The sequence below is a fragment of the Dermacentor silvarum genome, chromosome 1 (genome assembly GCF_013339745.2).
Source record: "Dermacentor silvarum isolate Dsil-2018 chromosome 1, BIME_Dsil_1.4, whole genome shotgun sequence".
Classification (NCBI taxonomy): Eukaryota; Metazoa; Arthropoda; class Arachnida; order Ixodida; family Ixodidae; genus Dermacentor; species Dermacentor silvarum.
Window position 1 is genome coordinate 260243028 of NC_051154.1, and position 24228 is coordinate 260267255.

The 24228-nt window shown below is 47.5% G+C and overlaps 1 protein-coding gene across 15 annotated transcripts in view; it reads right to left on the bottom strand.

Annotated features, from left to right (window-relative positions):
* Nucleotides 1-3434: 3434 nt before the first annotated feature.
* The window catches only part of LOC119439862 (cytochrome P450 4V2), a 335721-nt gene continuing 314927 nt past the window's right edge, over nt 3435-24228 (bottom strand). For 5 of the 15 annotated variants that reach the window (XM_049660272.1, XM_049660269.1, XM_049660266.1 and 2 more), the window contains 7 exons: nt 22251-22320; nt 20379-20505; nt 13621-13809; nt 12380-12553; nt 8713-8779; nt 5412-5591; nt 3460-3675 (listed from right to left, as the gene is read on the bottom strand). In XM_049660272.1, coding sequence (XP_049516229.1) covers nt 3509-3675; nt 5412-5591; nt 8713-8779; nt 12380-12553; nt 13621-13809; nt 20379-20505; nt 22251-22320 — 974 coding nt within the window. In that variant the 3' untranslated portion in view covers nt 3460-3508. Of the gene's footprint in view, nt 3676-5411; nt 5592-8712; nt 8780-12379; nt 12554-13620; nt 13810-20378; nt 20506-22250; nt 22321-24228 lie in introns of all 15 variants that reach the window. The other 10 variants (XM_049660273.1, XM_049660274.1, XM_037704864.2 and 7 more) reach the window with 7 other exon arrangements.

The window sequence follows — 24228 nt, forward strand, 5'->3', positions numbered from 1 at the left end:
AATCACCTTCCAGCTTTTTTGTTTCGCTCTTGCTTTCTTTCGTGTTGTTTTTACAGCGAAGCTGTTAAGGGCTCACCTTTCGATTGTCGCGTCCGGCAATAGAAACTCTCATTGGCCGTATGCTGTACGTGCGAGTGAAAGCGCGCGAGGGCAAGAAACGCGCGTTTTCAAGGCGAGCGAACGCACGGCGCAGAGCAAACACGACTTATGTGCAAGTGAAAGCGCACGAGGTTGGAGGGACGCGTGCTTTCACGAGGAGCGAACGCACGGCGGAGAGTAAGCGCGACTGTCCAGTTGAAAAGGAGCGGTGGGCGAGGAGGGCATCAGGCACCCTAGACTAGAGTGACCTAGAATATGGGAGAGTGTCCAAAGCGCCGCGCGAATGCATGGGAGGAGCGAAGACCTTTTTGTGTGAACTCCCGCGCCACGGCGCTGCTATACCGGACCACCCGTGTGCTTTCTCCGCTGCGGAAGCCGCGCCAGTAGGCGGCGGGCGTCTGCTACGAGCCTGATATTTTGGTTGCTATAAGCCAACATCGCGATAATTTGGGATATATTAAGTACCACGTCACCGCAAGGTAATACCGCAGTGACTCACCGCACAGAGAACGCATTTGCCGGCTCTGAATACGGGTATTTTGTCTATTTTCTTCTAGCTCGCTTGGTCCGCGCTTACGCGGCTGTTAGAGTAACGCGTTCCGCGCGCTTACTTCATTGAGTTATGCGTGGAATGAGCAACGTGAACGTGCGGCAGAAGAAAATAAGCTGGAGACCGCGATAATAATCAAGAGAACGTAGCAGATATGGCTAGCTCATGCTAACGCTTTTACACCCTATCATTTCCTTTCGTTTATTTCATGCATTCGATTTGCTTTACAAGACTCCATCTCTGCTGTTTCTTTATTAAGGCGAAATCCTTAACTGGGCTCTTGGGAAGCTGAATGTGTCTGTTGGCCGATGCCGCGGTACCAAAAATAAATACAAACCGCGTAACTCTCGCGGCTTGGTCACTTGGTATATATACCAAAGTATAGTGTGGAAAGACACAAATGTGTGACTAAGATGACTGATGGGTCATGGCATTAGTAACTTGACATACTTGCACTCTTGCACTCATACTACTTGCAATGAAAAGTGTACAAGCATTGCATTCTACGGTGCTAACGTATGGGGCAGAAACTTGCAGGTTAACAAAGAAGCTCGAGAACAAGTTAAGGACCACACAAAGAGCGATGGAATGAAAAATCTTAGGATTAACGTTAAGAGACAGGAAGAGAGCGGTGTGGATCAGAGAACAAACGGGGATAGCCGATATTCTAGTTGACAATAAGCGGAAGAAATGGAGCTGGGCAGGCCATGTAATGCGTAGGATGGCTAACCGGTGGACCATTAGGGTTACAGAATGGATACCAAGAGACGGGAAGCGCAGTCGAGGACGGCAGAAAACCAGGTGAGATGATGAAGTTAGGAAATTTGCAGGCGCAAGTTGGAATATGCTAGCGCAAGACAGGGCTAATTGAAGATCGCAGGGAGAAGCCTTCGTCCTGCAGTGGACATAAAATATAGACTGATGATGATGATGATACTTGCACTGACGTCACGATTAACGATAAGAATATGACGTGTGGTGACATGACGACGGCCAGAAATCCCTCTGATGCTGCGGGTGTGACGATAAAAACGTGTTGAATGCCAATCTCGATCTCAACGTGTCGAACTTACCCATATATCATGAAGAACTGAGAGCACAGGTAAAGGTTAATAATAGTAATGATAATTTCTGGGGTTCTACACCCAAAATCACAATATGGCTTTGAGAGATGCCGCAGTGGAGGGCTCCGTTAATTTCGACCACCTGGGGTTCTTTAACGTGCACCTAAATCTATATACACGGGTGTTTTATGCATTTTGCCCCCATCGAAATGTAAGCCGCCGTGGCCGGGAATCGAACCCGCGTCCTCGAGTTTAGCAGTCCAACCTACCAAAGCCACCAAGCCATAGCACGCCCTGTATAGGTAAAGGGTACGCGAGAAATATACGCGGCAAAAAACAAGACAAACCAAAATAAATGAAACGCTTACAGAGCAACATTGTATATGTATGCCTCATTTCATAATTACGGGCAAGCGTCAGAAAATGAACATGGTGGATTACGTATGTGCAACTCGTCCTTCGCCTTCTTGTGTTGCAAGAGCGCAAACACTAAGCTAATTTTAACATGAAAGTAAATTTAGGAATATTTAGTTCGTACACCGCAAATATACTTACTGATCAATAAATACGTAATTGTAGTTACGTAATGAAAGAGGCAACAAATCACCAGAACATAAACTTTTCATTTTTTGCTGTTATTGACGGTAACTATTTTAGGGATATGTAGAGTCAATAGCGATATTTGTAGTGCATCAAAGACAGTAATTTTCAAGACGATTTTCCACTCAATATAATGCAAGCACAAACATCGTCACGCGCCATGAATGCTTGTTAGTTTACGTAAAAAAATCACACGTTACGCAATAACTATAATATAATGAGAAGTTACATTTTGGTAATTTCAGAGAGGATTCACGGATTATTAAAACAAGACTTTTGCAGTAATAGCTTTTAAATAACAAATTAGTAAATGGCAAGGCCAATAGTAGCTATCTATTCATTTCAATGTCGAAAAAAATATATATTTGTTTAGCTTTATTGGCTGGATCGAATGGGTTTTCTTTCGAATGTCTGAATTTGAAAAAAAAAAAGCTTCGCTCACAGTGAACCTTAAGGTACATCATGCGCGAAGTTTGTATTGTAACAACGAAACGAGCGACTGCGTGCCCAGAAGCTCGAATGGCCGAACAAACATCGCGAAAGAGTGTACGCAGCCGGATGTACGTCCACTGCATGGTTTGGAAGCCCTAGCCGAACAAGAGCTCGTTGGCCAAATACGTCGCGAACGACAGCAGAGCCAACAATGCCATCGGCGCCGGCAGGCCAAAGGGCAACGCCACGGACGACGATCGCGCCAAAGACGCCAAGCGGAAGCGCGACGCCCGCCTAGGGCAGGATGCCACACCGTTGGAACACTTCCCGGGTGCGACGGCGAGGTTCCGAACCCGTTCGGCGCCGCATGTGCGGTGTGCGACTGACTCTGGTTCGCCCGCGATGTGTCCGCGATCGGCGGCGTCACGAACAAGAACCAGCAAGAAATGACCGATGGACTGTTGCGGCCATCACACCATCACACCTTAATAGTCATCATTGAAAATACATAATTCCCACCATAGCACAGCTTCGCTGGTCATCCATCTCCACCCAAGTGGAAGGGCTGACAGTTTTTTTAATACATTCTTAACACTTATAGTCACTGGAGTTTATTTGTGATGATTGGGATCGCCGGCGCTTCGGTAGCCCATTTTCCCAATTGGTCATCATTTAATAAACATCGATAGCAGCTGCACTTCAAGGCATGGTTTCCCCCCCGTATAAAGCGTCTTCCATTTTGTCAAAGTGTTCTAAATTTTATTCATGTTTGATTGCGCTTGCGGAACAACACAGGCAGTCCTCCTTTGGCTTTAAGAACAATATCAAACGTCATCTCCAGCTCTTGCAGCGGGCGCGTGGCTTCGACAGTAAACTTGGACAATACCTTCGCAAGCACAACCTTAATCTCCATCATAACGAACTTTTGACCTGAAAAAGATAAAAGGCGCCATCAGAACATTAGAGATAGGGGGTTAAGTGCAATAACTCTCTCGTGTACTTAAGTTTAGGTTCAGGTTACAAAAGTTCAGGCTCTCGAAGTCTTCCACGAAAGTATCTCTCTCTATTTCTCTCTCTTTGGACACACACACGGAGACCAGGTGTCATTACGGGATGTTAGACACTATCGGTTAGTCTTCCTTTCTCCTGCAGTCACCTATGGTCTGCCTTGATTTCAGAAACTTTACAACACAGGCCAAGACATCACTATCGCCAACAAGGCGTGATTGCGTAACTGTTGAAATACGTTTAATACGGCGACACAATACTGGTTCCCGCCAACATCGGCAATCTTACAATTTTCACTGATTACCTGTATAGTTACCTATATGCTATAATTACGCGGATTGACTTATTACTCACGCAAGTGAAAGTATTGCACATTTGAAATTATCGACTGTCAACTTTCAAGACACATCCACTAAACTAGATTCGTGATATCTGTTACCGAAATGAGTCGCGAAATACAGCAGTGTTCCGTGCAGCTTTGTCCCACACTGTGCATCAGGAAGGCTTTCTTAGAATATAATGCGTGGAAGGCCAATGCGTTTCGCAGTACATATAGGGCATGGCTATTTCAGAACTCATTGATGCTTCGTCGTAGCTGTATAAGTGGACACACATTGTGCATGAGCGCCTTCTGTTTTAAAACTGCAGCGCCTTTTGTAAATTAAATGCACGATAGTTCATTCGAATTAGAAAGTTCATCAATGATTACTGCACAACTTCTGGGTCCGTGTTGCAATAACGTTTCGTTGGTATGTGTTGTTTGCCGATGTCCGACCACCTTTGCTAGGCCGGACGTTACGACTGACTGGAACCTCTTCCTTTCGAACAGATTTAACATATTCTTATGAATAAGGGTCATGATGTCCACAAGCAGGAATTTTGCGTCAACGAAACAATATGTTCTTAATACCTAACGCACTATGTTATTTAAGCATTTAAAATCTTCACTCAAATGCCGGATACAAGAAGCAAGAAGCAAGTTTTAAATCACCTGGAAGAAGTTTAGCTACATCTATACGTTGCCTGTCACGCAAGCTTTATAGATAACCGCCATGCTGCCGCTGCACGCAGACATTAGCGCCAGGTTTAGCTTAACTAATCATTGTATGACAATGTATGACAAAAGCGATATTTACTGTATTTACTGCTCTGTATGCGATGTGTTACAGTCCTGCTAGCCAGCGAGGCTTGGCAACAGCGGTGGTGACTCTTGATCCGCATTCAAGTATACGTCGAATAAAAAATTATGCATATCTATCGCACTGTGGGAATCGACGCAAGTGAAGCTGTTACGAGCCGTGTAGACAAAACGGCGAATCACATTATAAGGCCTGATTAACACAGCCGTCAACCGGCCCGCTCCGTTCAGTTAGGTTTCTTCCCCTGTTGCGTGTTGCTGCTTTGTAATTTCTTTAGCAATTGCATTTGAAGCTGCTTTGCATTTTTTTCATAGCAATTACCGCAACCTTCTCATTTAGTTATTAGAAGTCAAATTAGAGCTTGCATGTTGCATCAATTAGTGAAGCACTGGAAAATTTAACACTGCACTCGCGGTTAGCATGATTATTATGGCATGAACAATAAATCGGAAGGTTGTTGCCTTAGAGACCCATATACATTAATAGCGCGGGGACCCTAGAGTGGGTCAGCTTGCTTACCTAAGCAATTCTTTGGCCCTGCAGAGAAGGGAACGTAGCTGAAGGGGTGGCGATGGGTATTCTCGTCCGACAGGAACCTCTCCGGTACGTACTCTTCTGGTCTATCAAATTCGTTTGGATTTCGGTGCAGGCTGAACAAGTTGATAAAGCACGAAAGACCTTTCGGCAAGATGCACCCATCTGAAGAGAACAAAGTTGTAATACAGTTTCAACTTCCAAACTGTCAATTCTCTTGTCCTTATCTATTCCTTTTAACCACCCGATTCATGGCCAATTCGCCACTCTGGTTATGCGCCACGACCACTCATCTCAAAAACAATAGCGCAGGACACATTTAAGCGGTAACACGGATACCTCTAATTGTGGACATCTTAAATAAGCTATCCAGATTACGGCGATGTATGTGTCGCATTCACCATAACATTTGAAACTATGATTTCGCCTTTGGCAGACAATACCGTAAAAACATGTAGCAGCATCGACATCGAAGGGGATGAAGTGAACGGCGGCTGGCTAGGGACAGGCCAGTGCCTAAAAAGCGAAGCGGGTGCGTGGCTCATGTCACGAGCGGCCCGTGAGGCTCCTTGGAGATTCCTGCCGCCTAGAAGAATGCCCGTCAGCTAGAGCCTTTTGTTCAGTAAAAATATACTCCTGTTTATTGTGGCTCTCGTCATCACTGATTTTGTACGCCACAAGATTGGTGACCACGAACAGAAGACATGGCTGACGACAACCGCAACACTTTCAATGATCAGCGTCGAGCCACCGCCACGGATAACAGCGATCAAACAATCCCGGCACCACAGCGCAACGTGGCTGCATTTTCGATGAGGTTACTCCAGTACAGGCCAGCGGACCCACAACTCTGGATCGCTCAAGTAGACAGTCAGTTCGCCGTAGCGCGAGTCACGTAGCAGACTCAAAATTTGAACCATCTCGTATCCTCGCTGCCGCCCGCGATTTCCACCGAGCTTCACGATCTGATCCGTCAACCCCGGGCGACAGATCCTTCAGACATCCTTACGAGCGAACTCGTCAAACGCACAATGTCGGAATGGCGACAGCTGGGGCAGCTTCTCCAGACTGAAGAGCTCGAGAATTGCGAACCTTCGAAGCTCCTGCGTCGCTTTCAACAGCTCCTTTGAGACAAGGTAACCGCCTTCGATCAAGATTTTCTTCGAGAACTGTTCCTACAACGCTTGCCCACCTCCGTCCGTGCGGTGCTGGTGACCGCTAGCAGTTTGCCCGTGTCCCAGCTAGCCCAACTTGCCGACTCCGTCATCGACGCATCAAGTCCCACGGTTTCACTCGTGAAACGTTGCGATGCATCCACTGTGCAACCCTCGCTCTCCCTGTACAGCTTGCGTGATAAATTCCGGGAGGAGATCTGCAAAGTGTCAGACCAGATCGCCGCTCTATATCTACTAGACGCCAGAGCTCTTCATCGCACGGTCGCTCTTTCTCGCACCGCCGCTCGCCGTCCTTATCACGGCAAAGCAAGTGCTGGTACCATCGTCCCTTCGGTAACGCAGCGCGAAAGTACACGGCACCCTGTAGTTTTCAGGGAAACTCCCCATCACACCACTAGAAGGGGCGAGTAGTGCTCGTGCCGAAGTCAGCCGCTTATTCTTCGTGACTGATATAACCACCGCCCTGCGTTTTCTCGTGGATACTGGTGCGGAGGTCAGTGTCATTCCTTCCTCAGCTGTGCTTCGCAAGCGCAGGCAAGTCAAATCAAGACTACAAGCTGCCAATAAGACACCCATTGTAACCTATGGGGAACAAGCACTGTCCCTCAACCTCGGCATCTGCAGGACATTCCGACGGATTTTTCCAATTGTTGATGTTGCCTACCCATCTTGGGTGCGGATTTCCTGCGCCTCTACAAGCTCTTAGTTTACATGCACCGCAAACGCCTCGTCGATGCTACGACACACCTTTCTGTGCTTGTTATAGCCTCGCGAGTGCCAGGTCCGGTGGTCAACAGCACACTTCCGAAGTCAGTCTACATGAAACTTCTTGAGCAATTCCCATCCCATTTTGTGAGAATGCTCTAAATAATTTCCGTGGACGAAAATTATATTTGAGCTAGCCATGCAATACATTACAAATATATTACTCGTTCTTAAAAAAAACATTTTTGTTAATGTCGCGAAGCACGCGTTTCCCATCAACACCATCAAAATAAAAAGCTTGGTCGTCTCATGCCGTTCGCAACTTATAGTTTTTACGCAATGATGATTTCGTCTTGTTCTTTTCCAGAAGTATTCCTAATACAAGGTTTATATGATCGATTTATTTCGATGTAAACGGAAGTGCTGGGAACTATTGTGTCACTGGCTTCACCACAATACTTAAATGGTTTAATGATTAAGAAATAAGAACATCAGGTGATATGATAGCGTTTCGATCGACAATAAAGCACTTTTCGCACATGTACTTTAAAAGAGAACATACAAAAAAAGCACAGCTACAAAACCGCACGTTCTGCAATTTCCGTGATTGGGCACAAGCCAGTCAGTCGAGTCGATGCAATAGAGAAGAACTAAAAAATACATGCTACGTGTTCTATACCTAGATACAATTTCACAACTAGGTCTTTAGAGATAGTGGGGTTAGAGAGATCTCTAATTATGCTAATACGGTCGCGCAGTGTCCAAAACTAGAATAGGTGGTCAGCTGCTCGAAGTGTATAAGAAATAAACACTGCAGTCTATTTCGACACGTCAAGAGTAGGCAAATAGCAGCCAAGTCAGTAGCAGCTAACCGTCAGAAGGCTGTAAGGCTTGCATGCTATGCATGCCCATGCTGTGTTCAGTGTTCACAGCATGCAAGAGAGAGGTGACCTAAATGGCCAAGTACGGGAAATACTTTCATTTAGCGCACCAGCGACTTAGTTTCGTACATTGTTTCAGAGGCCGAACTCACAAGGCTTTTCGTTCCTGGACACTCTGTAATTGACCAGCTGTCTTCACTGATAACACGTTCGCCAACAATATTGCCTGGTACTTGTCCTCACGAAACGCTCCAGCGTAATAAATGCCTCGTGAATAGAATTCATGACACCAAATTTGGAGCTGCGTCTTTTTGTAACTGATAATTAAGCTGTCATAAAAGAACTAGTAACCTAGGAGACGAAATTAGGCATCGGCTTTAGAATTCCCCTGGTCACTCTTCTTCAAACATATAGCATCTCTCAGGTACACTTTGCAGCTTGGTTGGAATGTTTCACAATAAAAAAACGGCTGCAGACATCGATGTTTCAAAACCAATGAAGCATTGTGACCAGCGCGTCACTTACCGAATGACAAGTCTTGGTCAAGGATTTTTCCGATGTATGGGAAAGGCGGACACAGGCGCAGCGTCTCCTGAAAATGGGTACAACCAAACTTCATAATCGTCCTGTAAGCGTTTATGAGTACAAGGCTGTCTTTTTCTTATTTCCTAAACCCGCAAATCCGTGAACTGTAAGATGCAATGCCCCCAAAAGATTTCATAGCATTATTACCGGTAGAGCTAACACGATGAAGTCAAGGAGAGTATTGACGCTCTATGAAGACACGAAATATCTGCTAGGTACGTACACAGCAAGAAACGCATCTACCCTATCCTCCACCCGTTCCCAGCAGCGCAAACCTCATTCAGCGAGTGGTGATCACGAAAACGCGAATATGCAGCGATGCGTTAGTGAAGAAATTTGGTTGGACTGTGCTGTCTCGCATGATGGACTGGTGGCAAAACTTAGAACACGGATGGCACCAATCCCCACAGGAACTTCATTCGCAACTAGAAGCTCTGCAATGCTTTAAGCATGTTGGCAACACTCATTTTCTGCTAATCACGACGGCTTTGTAACTTTTTTGCAGCACTTCTCCGTCACGGCGGCATTCTGTGGCACGCTCCACGCAGCGAGGCACGCCGAGCTATTCTCGTTCGTACCTCTCGCCGCTTACTCAGACTCTGAATCCAAGGAACTTCGAATGGAATGGCCTGCACACTCACGGATACCAGAGGGAACAGTCGTCTGTGGGGGCTTACCGAGGAAGTCGCTGGAATCGGGGGTGTTAGGGAGACTTTAAAAGAACAGACGAAATCCCGGCCAAGACGGAGAGTGGTTGCAGCATAGATTTAAAGTGGATTTAAAGTGGCCAACTCCATTCTTACTTGCTCTCCTCTGTCCATACCCTCTCTATGACCAAGTTATTGGAAACCCATGAAGCGTCATGTCTTCTTCTGCTGCGATCTTTTAGGGGCGAAGCACCTCAGGGCCGAGCCTTGTCCCCCCCTCGTGGTCGTCGTCCGTAGCTCTGGTTTGCATGGAGTCCGCTAGGGGCGCGGCGGTGCACAAGGGCGTTCGTTCCCGACGCGCACTCTCTTTCTCCCTTCAGCCATGGATGATAACGGTCGGTGCACAAGGGCGTTCGTTACGGACGCGCACTCTCTTTCTCACTTCAGCCATGGATGATAACGGTCGCTTCTGATAACGGCGCGCCCGCTATGGATGAAAAGGCGAAAATGGCGGCTCAACTGCAAGCGGAGTCGGAGGGCTCGCAAAGCTGCTGCAGCACGGCGACGCCGGCATGCAGACCCGGAGCTGATGGCTCGCAAAGCTGCAGCAGTACGGCAACGCCGGCAAGCGGACCCGGTGCTGAGGCCTCGCGAAGCTCGCGCTTGAACCGAGCATCAGTGCCACCAACCTCAGGTAGAGAACACTTCCGGCGTTTTGCCGACACTTCCCGCGCTCTCGCCGCCTCTGCGTCTGCTTGCCGGCGTCGCCGTGCTGCTGCACTGATTACAAGGCAGTCTTAATGAAGGGAAAACGAAGTCCGTACCTCAATACCATATACGACCAATAAAACAGCATTGTATATATTGCACACATGTGTTGTCACTCATTTGCATGTGCGTGTGGACAATGTACGAGGGATTCACGGTTACCCGAATGAACCCCCTGTGCTTCGCCCCCTCTTCATCATTCATTTCGTGGATATGCGGTGTTTTTTTTTTTTGTAAATGCTGTCACTGTCCGCACTCGCACACTTTTGTGCCCCCAAGTATGCTTAAAAGGATACAAAAACAACCCCGTTGGGCTGCATGCTGTGCGAAGCGAACGCCCAGTGTCCCGAGTAAGTGGTAATCCGGATAGCATCCTATGCATTGCGGGGTATTTTGTTCGCATGTTTTACTCTTTTAAGGTTCTCGTACATGCAAACTGCAGTGTTAAACTAAGGTTCAGCTTCAATTCCATGAGCAGGTTGTCAGTTTCTGATTCAGTCTTATACTTCAGTTCATTAGGACGGCAGAGCAGAGCGGACGGCGACACAGAGAAAAGAAATTCACGCAGAAACCCCTCTGGCAGTTGTCTTTGTGGCTCTGTGCTTTGTGCCACTTTCTCATCTCCACGCAGCCCGGTTGCATTATCAATGTTATGAAACTTGATCCGACCAGTATCAACCCTTATCGGTCGTTATCAACATGATCGGACTAGATCCACCCCTTATCGACTCTTATCGGTCCTTATCAACTTTATCAGACTTGATCCGCCTTATCAACCCTTATCGCTCTTTAGGGACTTATCCATCCGCGTCATACGATTATCAACTGTGATAAGACTCATATAATCCCTGATCACTCCTTATCATCCTTATCAAATCAATGACTGCTTGATCATCTGTGTGCTTTGCATGACGTGAAGCGCATAAGCCCTCAGAGATCAGTGGCATTTCGGTCGGTGAAGGTCTGAAGGATCACCTCCACGGAAGGCGCAAACACGCCAAAGTGGCGTGTTTGCAATTGAATTTCCGCAAAATCTGAATTTTCCTGATGTCTGCAATGCTCCAAGTCCACTATACTACACGTTGGCTTAGAGATAGATTTTATTCCACCATCACCAAATCTTTCAGCGAAGCTTACATAGAAACTTTTGTTGCCTGACATTTCTTTTGTACCAGCGGTACAACATATTCATGTGGTTCAGATATATTCACTCCTTGCTAGCGTGGGTTTAAAGCCCAGTGGGTAAGACTGTCAGCTTCTGAGCGGGGGGTCGTAGGTTCGAGACTCACTACCGCCAACGTTTTTCCCTTGCATTTATTTTGTTTTATACATTATTTCTTTATTTCGATTCCTCTCACATGAAGGACGAACGGATGGATGGATGTATGAATGGATGGATGGATGGACGGGTTTCCTGCTTGGGTAGGCATAGATATGCTTACGCATTTAAAGGAATGACACTGGACAAGGGTTCTACAAACAAGTGCTGCCGTCAGATGAACTAAAGGGGCAGATATACTCCGACGTAGCGTGCGCGCGCGCGCGGCACGGCGACGTTACGTCGGCTGAAGCGCCACCCTCTACAGTCCGACGGCTCCCGACGGCCGACGTGACCGGCAGCTCCTGACGCGCTTGGACGTCGTCCGGCTCCGAATAGATCCGGCTGCATTTCGCGCCGACCGCGCCGAACACGTCAGCACCGAGCGCCCTCTCTCGTCGCTGTAGCTACTCACCGCCAGTACAGAATGGCCGCTTCACACGTGCGGATCAGGCACTGAATCCGCACGAAACAAGGGAGACACACCACAGGCACAGGTCCGAGTGGCGAATGTAATTGTTTCGCGGGTTCACGACAGATGGCGCGACGTTCTGCGCATTAACTGCGCATGCGCTTCTCCAACTGCGGCCGCTGCGCCGCGTCGGAAGTGGTTGCACTGTAGAGAGCCGGACTTGCGCCTGGCGTGGTGTCGCCGACGTGACGTATCCTACCGCAACCGCCGCCCGCCCGCGCGCCGAGAACGTCGGAGTATAACAGAGCCTTTAAACTTACTCATCCCAAGTTTGTACCCTATTTTATTTCAGTGCCTGTCTACGTAACAGGCAATAGAAATTACCACCATGACAGACTATCTATCATACGTAGTAAGCTCTGCAATTGTGACCGTGAATGAAAAGTGAAAGCGTCATCATACCTTCACGCAGCACTCCATGTACTGTAGACTTTTCAGGTCTTCCTGTGTGCATTCCGCGTTTTCACGGTCTCCGAAAACGACGTCCAATTCTTCCTGCACCTTCCTTTGTATGTCCGGATGCAGCCCCAGAAGATATATGGTCCAGCTGATCGCACACGAGCTGGAATCACTGCCCTGCAATAATTGTTTTGTACAAGCGATACCAGGGCCGGTCCGCCCAACTGTGACTACGTTTCTCGGAATAGATCACAACGCCTTTTACAAGAAATTCTATCTCTCAAACTAGCAAAAAAAAAGCTCATGGTCAACCGCGATTCGTTTACTCGATTATTTTACTACTGCTACAACTAGTGATTCTATATAAAGTACGCTTCATATGAGATCGTATACCGGCTGCTTTGAAACCAAGTCAATGTACTTTTTATAAAACAGTCTCGTCAGCGTACTGTGTTTGAGAATTTGTGCCAATTCTACTGAAATGTACGTTACCTATGCCAAAATTGTATCACAGTAAGCATTATCAAGTCTTTATGCAAAGAAGCGCCTGTTATGTAATCTAATAAGCGGCTAACAAGCGACAAGTACCTGGAACACGCACCTATTAACAATGCAAAGGACAGCGTTAGCCTGCCATAGAATAATACTAGAAACAGTTTTATTATTAGCACGGCCAATATAATTAACCTAAATGTCGGCTAAAGTTGCAGTTTTACCCGCGTTGCACCATTAGATTGCGAAAATGATAACAAAATATGAGCAACCGCTACATTAGCGAGATTTAATAATCATCGTCTCAATGAATATAGCCGAACCGGACACATTTTTCACAGCGTCTCTGCAGAATGTTAAAAAGCCCAACTTTGCAGTACTCCAACTACACAGACCTATAAATTTCGCGTGAACGCTATGGTTAATTCTCGTATAAGTTGTGCAAGCACATGACAATTTCTGTCTGTGCATGCATGTGGAAGCGCGCCCCTTGGACATATTTTACGTCGTATACTTCCATCCCCTTGCGCAACGTAGCATCGTTGGGTGTCATCTACAACGTAGGGCGTCATCTCACGTGCTTGTTTGCTTCTACAATTATTTTTATGGCAATATCTTATTCGAGTATACCTACAAATGGTCTTAAACAGCGAAAGCAACTTTCGATATCACTTATGCATGGTCAACGCGAGAGGCCATGAGACTGCTAAACACAGTGGCGCTAGGTAAGGATGAGAAGTGGAATAACTCACTGCGAACATCATGAAGTCCGCATCTTTTCTAACGTCGTCCAGCGTATAGGAAGAAGGTGCCTTCAAGTGTGCAAGCAGGAGGCTGTCCATGAACAACGAGCCGCTGCCGTCTCGATTCTTTTCAAGAGCTTGGCTGTCGGCGGTATGATTTGAGAGCTTCTGCAATTCGTCCTTCCGTCTGTTCATTACCTTGAAGACAAAAAACATATGCCATAAAAGTAGCACTTTTTTTCTCAATGCATGTACCATTTGTTGAGATACATTCACCTTAGTAACTCAGCGGCACAAAGGCAGACAAGGACGTATCCTGTTTTCGTCATACTTAGGCTAGTTGTAGTGCATTGACAACGAGGACTTGCGAGTTGACAGACATTATAGCAATACTTGTCTGTCCACTTGCTTGCCCGCGTTGTCTGAATGCACTTAAATAATCCCAAGTTCGTATGTCTTATTAACAAGGCCCAACATCAAAGCTTGTCTAATCAATTTTGCTTCTTGTCGGGCCTTTGCACTGTTCGCCTTAGTAAGATGAATCCCAAGCTATAGCCGAATCAGCCACCCTGGTAAGATAAAAAAGAAAACATTCAATTAAATTCTGGAAACTTACGTGCCAAAACCACGACATGATTATGAGGCACGCCGTTGTGGAGACTCCGCATTAATGTTGACCACCTGAAGTTCTCTAACGTGCACCCAATGCACGCTTTACGGACGTGTTTACATTCCGGCTCCATCGGAATGCAGCCGCCGCGGACGGGATTCGATCCCGAGCCTTCGGGCTTAGCAGCGCGACGTCATACTTGCTAAGATGCGTCACTGCACGACTGCCTATTGGTAGTTTTCGACAGCATACGAGGTGGCATACCGGCTTTGTTTTGAAGAAGGTGATTTATCTATGCACAAGGGTCAGTCAAATGAAAACCGCAGATGTGTAACAAACAGCGAAAGACTGCATCAGTAGCCTGTACACTGGCAGACATGTTCCCAACAGTGCGCCGGATGTTCACTAGGTGGCAGCATCGAGGAGGTGCATAAACACCGGCACAGGAACAGTGGTAAAATGGCCGCCCCACTAGCAACTTGCACCAGGGAAGAACAGCGTTCTATTATTCGGTTTCTGTATAGTAAAGGTATGAAGTCTATTGGAAGGCATCGCAGAATGAAGGTCCAGTAAAGTGTTGCATCTGCATCACAGCGATAGGTCTACGAGTGGAGTCACAAATTAGCAAATGGTGTGACGTCCGTGGCCGATTCCTCGTACGGGCCAGGCACGCCCGTTGTGACTCAAGAAAACATTGCATCCCTTGAAGCCAGTCGTAATGAAAAACCGTCGAGTGACGCTGGATGATAGTGCAGCAAGTGTAAACATACGTCCTATCTCGGCATACCAGATTCTGCATGATGTGCTCGGACTTCACAAAGTTTCTGCAAGATGGGTGCCCCGACAACTGACTCGTGAATTGAAACAGCGACGTGTTGATACGTGCGAACTTCTGCGGCGCGTTGAATAATAATGGGATGCCTTCCTTGCAAGAATCATCACCGAGGACGAAACCTGGGTTGACTACCATCAATCACAAAGAAAGAAAGCGAGTAAGGAATGGCACCATTCCTCATCACCCAAACCAAAGAGGTTCCGAACACACCCGTTAGAGTGGAAGGTTATGCTGACCCTCTGTTGGGACGACAAAGGCGTCATGTTGGAGCACTACACGTAGCTAGGAAACACTAACACAAGTGAATCATACTCTGACCTCCTAAAAAAACATCTTCGGCCTGCAATGAAATTGAAACACCGTGGATTGCTGTCTGCAGGTGTTCTGTTGCAACATGACAATGCACGGCCCCATACGGCCCCTGCAACAGTTGCGACAATAACAGACATGAAGTTCGAGCACGTTTGGCATCCACCATACTCACCAGACCGAGCGATTTCCATATATTCGGACAACTGAAAGAAGCCCTGGGCGGCAAGAAGTTTCGTTTTGATGAAGAAGTACTCCCTGTGGTGCACGAGTGGTTGCGCACACTCCCAAACAAGTTCTTTTCTACGGGAATACAGGCACTTTGTAAGCGCTGGCAAACTTGCATTTAGCATGGGGATATTATGTGGAAAAGCAATACAGCTTCGTCCGGCGTGTGTACGATGAATATATATAACTTCGCTACCATATATATATATATATATATATATATATATATTGTAGTGAGAAATACGGGTGCCAGCAGAAGACGAAGAATAAGACGTTTGTTGTTGGTGCTCGCGCTCGCTCCGTTTGGCCGTTGCCTGTTTCGGCGCATTCATAAAAACGCCGAGCGTATCTACTATTAAACGCGTACTATCAAGTGGTGGAGGTGCTATTAAAACGTCTGCGGTTTTCATTTTACTGACCCTCGTACATTCAAGCAATGCCACCTTGGAAATGGTTCCATGATTTCATTCTCCTGTCCCCTTGAGAGTGTGTCCTGGAAGTGTTCTTTCCTGTACGAGTGAAGCCTCTTCTGCGATTCGCGCTTTGTTTCAGCAATCATGTCGAAATCGCTGCCATTGAGCTGAGTTTTTTGTTTTGAGAAGAGAGCGGAAAAAGTGGGTTTCGCCCTAAACGCAAAGCATCGATTGCGATAGCAAATTAGTGGGCAGCTATACGAAGTAAGGATAGTAGTTTTATCGGCTGTATAAACTTCTAAACATAGGCATACTAACTCAATGAACAAGCATGGTGTCACGTCCGCACAAGCAAACATGAACACATCTCACTCTATGACAGCGGAAACTCGCTGTCAAAATGCTGGAGTGAGGAAGCGTGGCAGGAGCAGCGAGCGAATTGACCTCCGTGGTGGGTCACGCATCAACGCGAACTAAGTCACGAAAACACAGCGTCCGGCGGACTGTGACCCGACGCAGATGGCCGTCAAGATAGAGCAGCCCGGACGTGACTTTACAATTGCTAGTAGCTACAGTGGGGGCGTGGCACTGCGGGTCACGTGACTTCCACTTAACACGTGTTGTCATGGCAATTGTGACGCTCCTAGGTGCCTAGGGACATAATTGCTTAGGGACTTTTGAGGCGCTGGTCTGCACGGCCGCGTGTCGGCTACTAGTTAATGAGCGTGGCACTCTTATCTGCGGGACCGGGCGCAGCGACCTTGGTGAGCGCAGCTCCTACGTGCGTAGGGAGCGAATCGTTTAGGGCGCGTTGAATGTCAGGCGGCGTCTGGGCTGGAGCACTGTACTGGCCCCGAGCCCGAGAAAAAAACGGCTCTACCCGGCCCGGCCCGGCCCACGGGCCGGGCCGGGCCTGGGCTTTCGGGTAAGCCCGAGCCCGTGCAGTGCTCTAGTCTGGGCCACGCCGGCTGCGTTTTATTATTGTAGCGTTTGTTCTAGTGGCGGAAATCCTTGCAGTAGTGGTGGTGTGGCATGACGGCTACTGCTCGCGTTTGTACCCCGGTGCCGCGGCGATAGCTGGGGTGCCGGGCGCTGACGCGAAGCGGCGGTCGTTGGGGTGTTGCGGAGCGCAGCGTAGCAATACCCCAAATAAAGAAAAATACTGCTACAGTCAGGTAGACTGCTCCCTCCCTGATAGTGAGATTAAATTTGTATCATGAAAACAAGGATGCGTTTATTTAGGAATACCATCGTTTCTCTCTCGCAGGCGCGAGGACAAGCGGGTGCGAGAGAAAACGATGATATTCCTTAATAAACGCATCACGGTTTTGATGACACAAATCATTGGGGTGTTGCGGAGCGCAGCGTAGCAACACCCCAATGACCGCCGCATCTCGTCAGCACGGCACCGCGGCTTTCGCTGCGGCACCAGGGTACAAACGCGAGCAGTATCCGCTTGCTTACACCACCACAGTTTACCGAGGTCAAAAGCCGTCATACCACACCACCACTACTGCAAGAATTTCCGCCACTAGAACAAACGCTAGAAGAATAAAGCATGGCCGGCGTGGGCCAGACACCGCCAGATATTCAACGCGCGCTAAACGATTCGCTCACTACGCACGTAGGAGCTGCGCTCGGCAAGGTCGCTGCGCCCGGTCCCGGAGATAACAGCCACGCTCAGCGGAGACCAGTGCCTCAAAAGTCCCTGAGCGATTATGTCCCTACGCACCTAGCAGCTCTACGATTGCCATGACAACACGTGTTAAGCGGAAGTCTCCGCTGTACCTACTAGCAATTGTACAGTCACAGCCCGGACGGACGCACACGGCCGCCGGAGCCGGCCGGAGTAAAGCCCCCACCCGCCCTCCCTACCTTCTCCTCGGAGCATTGCGGAGCCTTTCGGCCCAGGCGGGCGCCGCGGCCGCTCGGAGAAGAATGCGCCCCCCGTCCTTACCTTCCTCCTGAGAGTTGCACACGATGTCACATTGCGCGCTTCCTTCCCGCTTCCCTCCCTTGAGTGCGCGAGATTGAGCCGCGATCGTCGGTTCACTCTCGCACGCTTTCACTCGCACACACAGCGCATGGCGTGCGGCGACGATTTTATCGCCCTTGGACTTTATACGGAACCTCATGGCGACGCCGACGGCAGTGAAGCCGCTGTAGTGTCCATATAATTGTTATCGCAATATTACGCAGGAGCCATATTTCACGGGTAGGCTGAATGCAGAAGAAAGAGGAAGAAAAACCGTATTGTTTAAGGCGCGAAACTATAAGATGTGTGGAGTGCTCTGTGTCGTCGTATAGCAACCAGCTCCTCATGCGCTCAAGTTCGGGTCGTTTTCGCCAAACTTCCACCCTTAGAAGCCCTCAAATTTGCCAGTAAAACTCGCATTTCATAGTCTGCCCATTCGGGACGAATTCCTGGTGCACTATTCCGTGAATGCCGAAAAGGATGATGAGCTTGCACATTGTCGAGCTGTGGACATGCGCAGGCGGTTTTTGGTCGTGGAGGCGTTGGGCTTCTTCGCTCCAGCGACTGTTGCTTCTTCTGGAGGCTGTACCCATACATTGAAGTTTCAGCCCTATATCATGATCCTCGGCGTGAAAGACAGGTCATTCGTCAGGTTTCGGTCCCGCTTATTTCCCCCTTTTCTCAAAGTACAAAATCCAACTGAAAGTTCACTGTTTGGATGCGAGTGCTTAAATAAAACGCCAATCGCAGAACGTGCTCGACCCGCATAGGAAAGAAGACTTCCAGGACATACCCACATGGTGGGAGGAAAAATGTAAATCATGTAGTGATGTGCAACGGAACCATTTCCAAACTGACCGTGTTTGAATGCACATATATAAATTACTGTCTTCAATACAGGGCCAGCATCGAAACGTTTTGATACCTCCTTACATGTGGTTGCGTGAATTGCGCGTATGCGCACCAGTCGCACGTGTCCCAGTAATAGTTTTTGCATCCTTTAGGGTCCTGGTTTGTGTCGTGGCTAGCACACTTATCCTGAAGGGGTAACATTGCATGTAGACAAATGAAGTTTTTTTTTTTTTGGCGAGCTTTTGTCGCAAGCAAGCCTGACGATGTGAAAAGATCCAATACAAAAACAGACGGCACAAAAGCTGCATGAAATATAGCTTCCACCATCAGGCTTTCGTGTCATATATTTCGGTGCGCAGCAGGTTATTGCAACTAGTACAGTTTTCAACTACGGCTTCTACCATCGAACCTGTAATTTGAGCTCGCTGTCGTATACAATAACCTTTTTTTACAGACTTAAGTGTAAGAGTGTTAGCCATTAGCCGTGATACTAACCAGCAGTTATGAAGGTGCAAAATGTTTACTGTGATATGTCCGTGCGGCCTGCATTCCAGTCACTTTGAATATTAATCGCGTGCCATTCCTCCGAGCTGCTGTTCACCCCGTGGTGCTTTAAGCAAGTTGACGGAACAGTGACAGTCACTATACCAACACGAGTCCACGAACTTTTAATTTATCCTTAATCACCGCTTAAGTCATGCTTCTGCGAATTCAGAACAAGCGGACGCTAAAATTCATCTATCTTCATTAATGTCACTTGGTGTTATTGTCCTCTTCATGAAAACCGACAAATATACATTATATGCTCCCAGTAGTTGATAAATAGGTTCAAGAAATCTCCAGAATTAAAAAAAATGCTGGACCTGTTAGTGAATAGAACGTTCACGGAACAAAGTGGTGTCGGTTACTTGCAGACACTTCTCTTTTATTATTTGAAAACTTCTGCAGAAATCATTGAATGATGATTGTTAAAGTCAAGCGGCAGCTTCCCAGTATATGTGAGATATTCCGCTGGGACACTATTTGGTTATAGCTCTTCTGGATTGTTGCTGTGGGGCATCCGGGCGTTGTGACGTAGGGATACGTCGGAGTGCACTCGGTAAGCATAGCATTCAGCCTCCCTCCGTGCGGCAACACGAAAGACACGCCGATGTGTTCATATTCCGAGTGGTACGTGAACATTGCCCGTGCTGTGAATGACTCCAGCATAGCGCGTCGTGGTCGACGGATGAACGGGGCATGTATAGTGTACGCGCAGTTCTGTATCTCTGTTTCGCTGCTCGAAGAGAAAAAAAAGACAAATTGTTGCGAGCTGTTCTTTGGAGCCGAAGCTCTCGTAATTCTTCAGGTGGTAAGCCTAAATTATTCGGCACACCTTATGAATTTTATCGCCGGTTTAATTTAGGCTTACAAAGACTTGGTATCTGCAGAATTGCGGGCATTAGGCCTTTCAAGCAATGCGTAACACAGTGTTGTTTCTCAGGTAAGGTATACACGCGTTAATGGAAGATAGCAATAATGCCAAGCTATAATAACGGAACTTACGCCGTATACGATGTCTTCTATCTTTCGCAGGGTTTCCCGAAATAGCTGGCCGCTGTTCGTCAAGAAGTAAATCTCATCCAGCCAAGTCCAAGGTTGAAAAATTCTCATGCTCACCAACAGTGTAAGCCTGCGAGGTACATATTGAGATGCGGAGAGATCGGAATCAATCTGTAAATGCTGTCCAGCGGCTCTTCACTAAAATGTCTCACTGGGCGAGTTGATTGATACTCATAAGGAATGTATATTACCGCTACAAGAAACGAAAGACTTAAGTAGGCATGAGACGTTGGCACGAGAGTTGTTGGGGGTGTTTTATATCAAGCAAACAGGAACGAGCTGCATTAGCGACCCTTCTGTTTGTCTTTTTTTGTGAGTATGAGAGGCTGCTGTTTGACACGATGGTATAATTTTTAGGTGACCATAGCAAGTATGCGTATTTACAATTATTTGACATGAGTCTCTGAATAAACAGCGCAAGCTTAGCGCCTGCTCGGTTTGTTTCTACTCCCTCCTTCCTAAGTTTTTATTTTCTTGCAGCGCTAATATATATGTCTTCCTTAGCTCTTCGCTAAGAAGAGGTATAAAAATGCAGCATGAAGAAAGGCTGTGAAGGTGATAACGAACATCCGTGTACAGGAACTTTACCCGTCATCTCCTCTACTGAAGCGCACGAAGGTAGTTCAGTCCACTGCTGATAGGAAAGTAAACACGATCCATATTAATGAGAGGAGGCATTCTTCTTTTCTTCAAGGAACCAAGATTACTTTTTTAAGTCTATATTCAGTCTATATTCAGTCTATAGAGGATCACAGGAGTGACTTCTGCCAGCTGCTCGCAAACGTAAGCGATGTAAGCAGTGCCGTTAGAGATATGCACTGTTTTCTTCATCACTTCAAACATACACTAGAAGAAAGTTGCGCATCGTTCGAGAATAAAAGCTAACTCGGTGCTTACGGCAAACCATTTCGCTCAAGTAGGATATATCGTTATATGCTGTATAAGTGGACACTGTTGGGCACCAAATAGGGCACCTGTAATACGAGAAAGTACGCGAAAGTTGCGATTGGATATATCCACGCTTTGAAAAGGGCGCTTGCTGCTGCTGTTTCTTGAAAATAATGGCCCGATCGCAAGCTTTCCCCTAGGCAAAAAAAACTTGTAAAAACGCAAGAAATTCTAAGCGCTCAGCATTTGAGCTTGCCACGCTGGAAACCACCGGCTGTACGTTGTGATATAGCAGTGTGCCCACTTTTAGAAGGACTAAAATCGCTCGTTCAGAAAAAAAAGGAACACTCACACATGTAGGTTCCCTCCAATATTTTTCTTAATCGTGCAAGCGAGTGCTTAATAAGGTTTCATAGCTTCGGTCTTTATAAATGTGCTCCCCTCGCGTGAGTTTGGATATGTCGAAAAAAACAAAGTCTTTTTTTCTTTTTTATGGTAACGTATTTTTCATTTATGTTTCACTGAGGTATTTTATCGGATAATTCGGAAATCCAGAGCTTAACTTTTGGGCAATGTCTCGTTGGGGATCAAACAGTTTGATGTATACACGTGTATGCGTTGTACATTACTATTTAATTATGGGGTTTTACGTGCCAAAACTACAATCTAGTTATCAGGCACGCCATAGTGGGGGACTGCGGAATAATTTGGACCATCTGGGGTTCTTTAACGTGCACAAAAATCTAAGTACATGGGTGTTTTCGTATTTGAAACCCATCGAAATGCAGCCGCCGTGGCCGGGATTCGATCCCGCCACCTTGTGCTTAGCAGCCCTACACCACAGCCACTAAGCAGCCACGGCGGGTTTCTCCATTACTATTCGCAATGGGGCTATACACTGGGGAAGTGAACAAAATCGTGGCTTACAAATGAAAGTAGGTGCCGTAGTTTCCGTGCTTCTCTCCCTGAACACCCAAGTCTACCCCAAGGACAACACCTGCGAAAAATAAAAAAAGAAAGAAATAGGGAGCTCGATGAGTCTGGGCTGTTTTGGGGGAGTTTCCTATTCCGGCGGCGGCTGCGTATGACGCGGCTGAGCGTGGTCCCCATCTTGAAAGCGATCTGCAATGGATACAGCCTCTAGGTTCGTCGAGGGCTGATAGCTTCGTGTGCGCTGTGTTCTCGCCGCTTAGTTCGCGTTGAAGAAAGAGGCAGCACGAAGGTCAATTCGCTCGCTGCAGCTGCCGTTCTTCCTCACGCCAGCGTTTTGACAGCGAGTGTCCGCAGTGATTGAGTGTGATGTGTCCATGTTTGCCTGTACGCGCTGACACCATGCTTGTTAATTTATATACTCAGCGAATGTTTACAAGGGGCCTTTCTGTGACCAGCGGCAACGTCACCAAGAATATTGTTGATACGCATGCGCAAGCCTGGTCTGCCAGGGTATAAATACACCTGGCTTCTCGAAATAAAGCGTTCCTTCGTTTTCTGCTGCTCGTCAGTTTACATGGTGTCAGAAGTGGGGGTGGCGGTTCATTTTGCTACCGCCGCCAGTCGGCAATGAATGAATCTACGGACCGACCACAAACGCCCACTGCAAGAATGGCGTCGACTTTGCTACAGCCACCAAGACCACTTGACACGACTGGAGACACGTTTTATAACTGGACCGTATGGAAAAGTAACTTTGACCTTTTTGCTGCGGCGACGGGACTGACCCAGCAGCCAAGGAAGTTCAAGCCGCAACATTTCCGATGACGATAGGCGAAGACGCGAGACGAACATGCTATAATTTTAAGTTCGACAGTGAAGACGAGAATAAAGACCGCAAAATCCTTTTAGCAAAATTCGAGGCCAATTACAAGCCATCTGAGAACCTAGCCTTTAACGAATTCCGATTTGGCTCCAGGGACCAACAAAAGGGAGAGTCCTTTAATGAGTGGCTCACGGAACTGTGACTTCTCGCGAGCAGATGCGAATTCGGTGAGCTGGAGGAACGGCTGATATGAAGGAACATAATTGTCGGCATCAGAGATAAAGACTTCCAGCAGAAGCTTCTCTCGGAAAACCCCTGTTTTCAAAAGCAGTAGAAATGTGCCGCGCACGAGAACAAGCACAAGTACAACTTCGAGAAATCAGAGCCAGAACGGCCGACGCGACAGTCGCCGCAATCAAAGCGAGTGCAACGCCTTGCTCCAACTGTGGTCTTGAAAGGCACACAAATGCAAAATGTGCGGCTCAGGGCAAACACTGCAGCAACTGCGGTAGAAGCAATCATTTCTCTCGAATGTGCCGTCGGGTACAACAAAGATCAAGAACAACGACACGCGAAGTCAAACAGGTTGTTTTAGGAACTGAAGAAGAATACTTCCGGCACACGCTAGAAGCATATGCTATCGCCACTGAGGACCATTGGTCGGCGGCAATTATTATCGCAGGGGCAGCGGTTGATTGCAATATCGACACGGGAGCCAACTGCTGCATAATGCCTGAGACGATGCTCCGAAAACTCACTACACAGTCGGCACAGCCGCGCTCGATAGTGCTCGACCACTTTGCGCGTCTTCTTCGGCCACAAGCAAACAGCTTTGCAGAAAATTACCTTGCCTAGATCTTCCAAGGCTCAGAGTTTTCTAGCGGAATTTTTTATCGTACCCCAGACCGTGCCAGTAACAATCAGTGGCAATATTGCAGAACGCTTGGGACAGATATCCCGCGTACGCTCAGTCGACGCGCTGCCAAGCCAACATCCAAGCGCCGGTTTTGGTGATGTATTCCAAGGCCTCGGAGAACTCAAGGGTGTTACGTACCACATTGAGCTCAAGCCAGGAGCACGAGGCAGCGTCAAGCTAGCCCGAAGGGCGGCGGTTGCTCTTCAAGAACGCGTAAAACAGGAAATCGATAA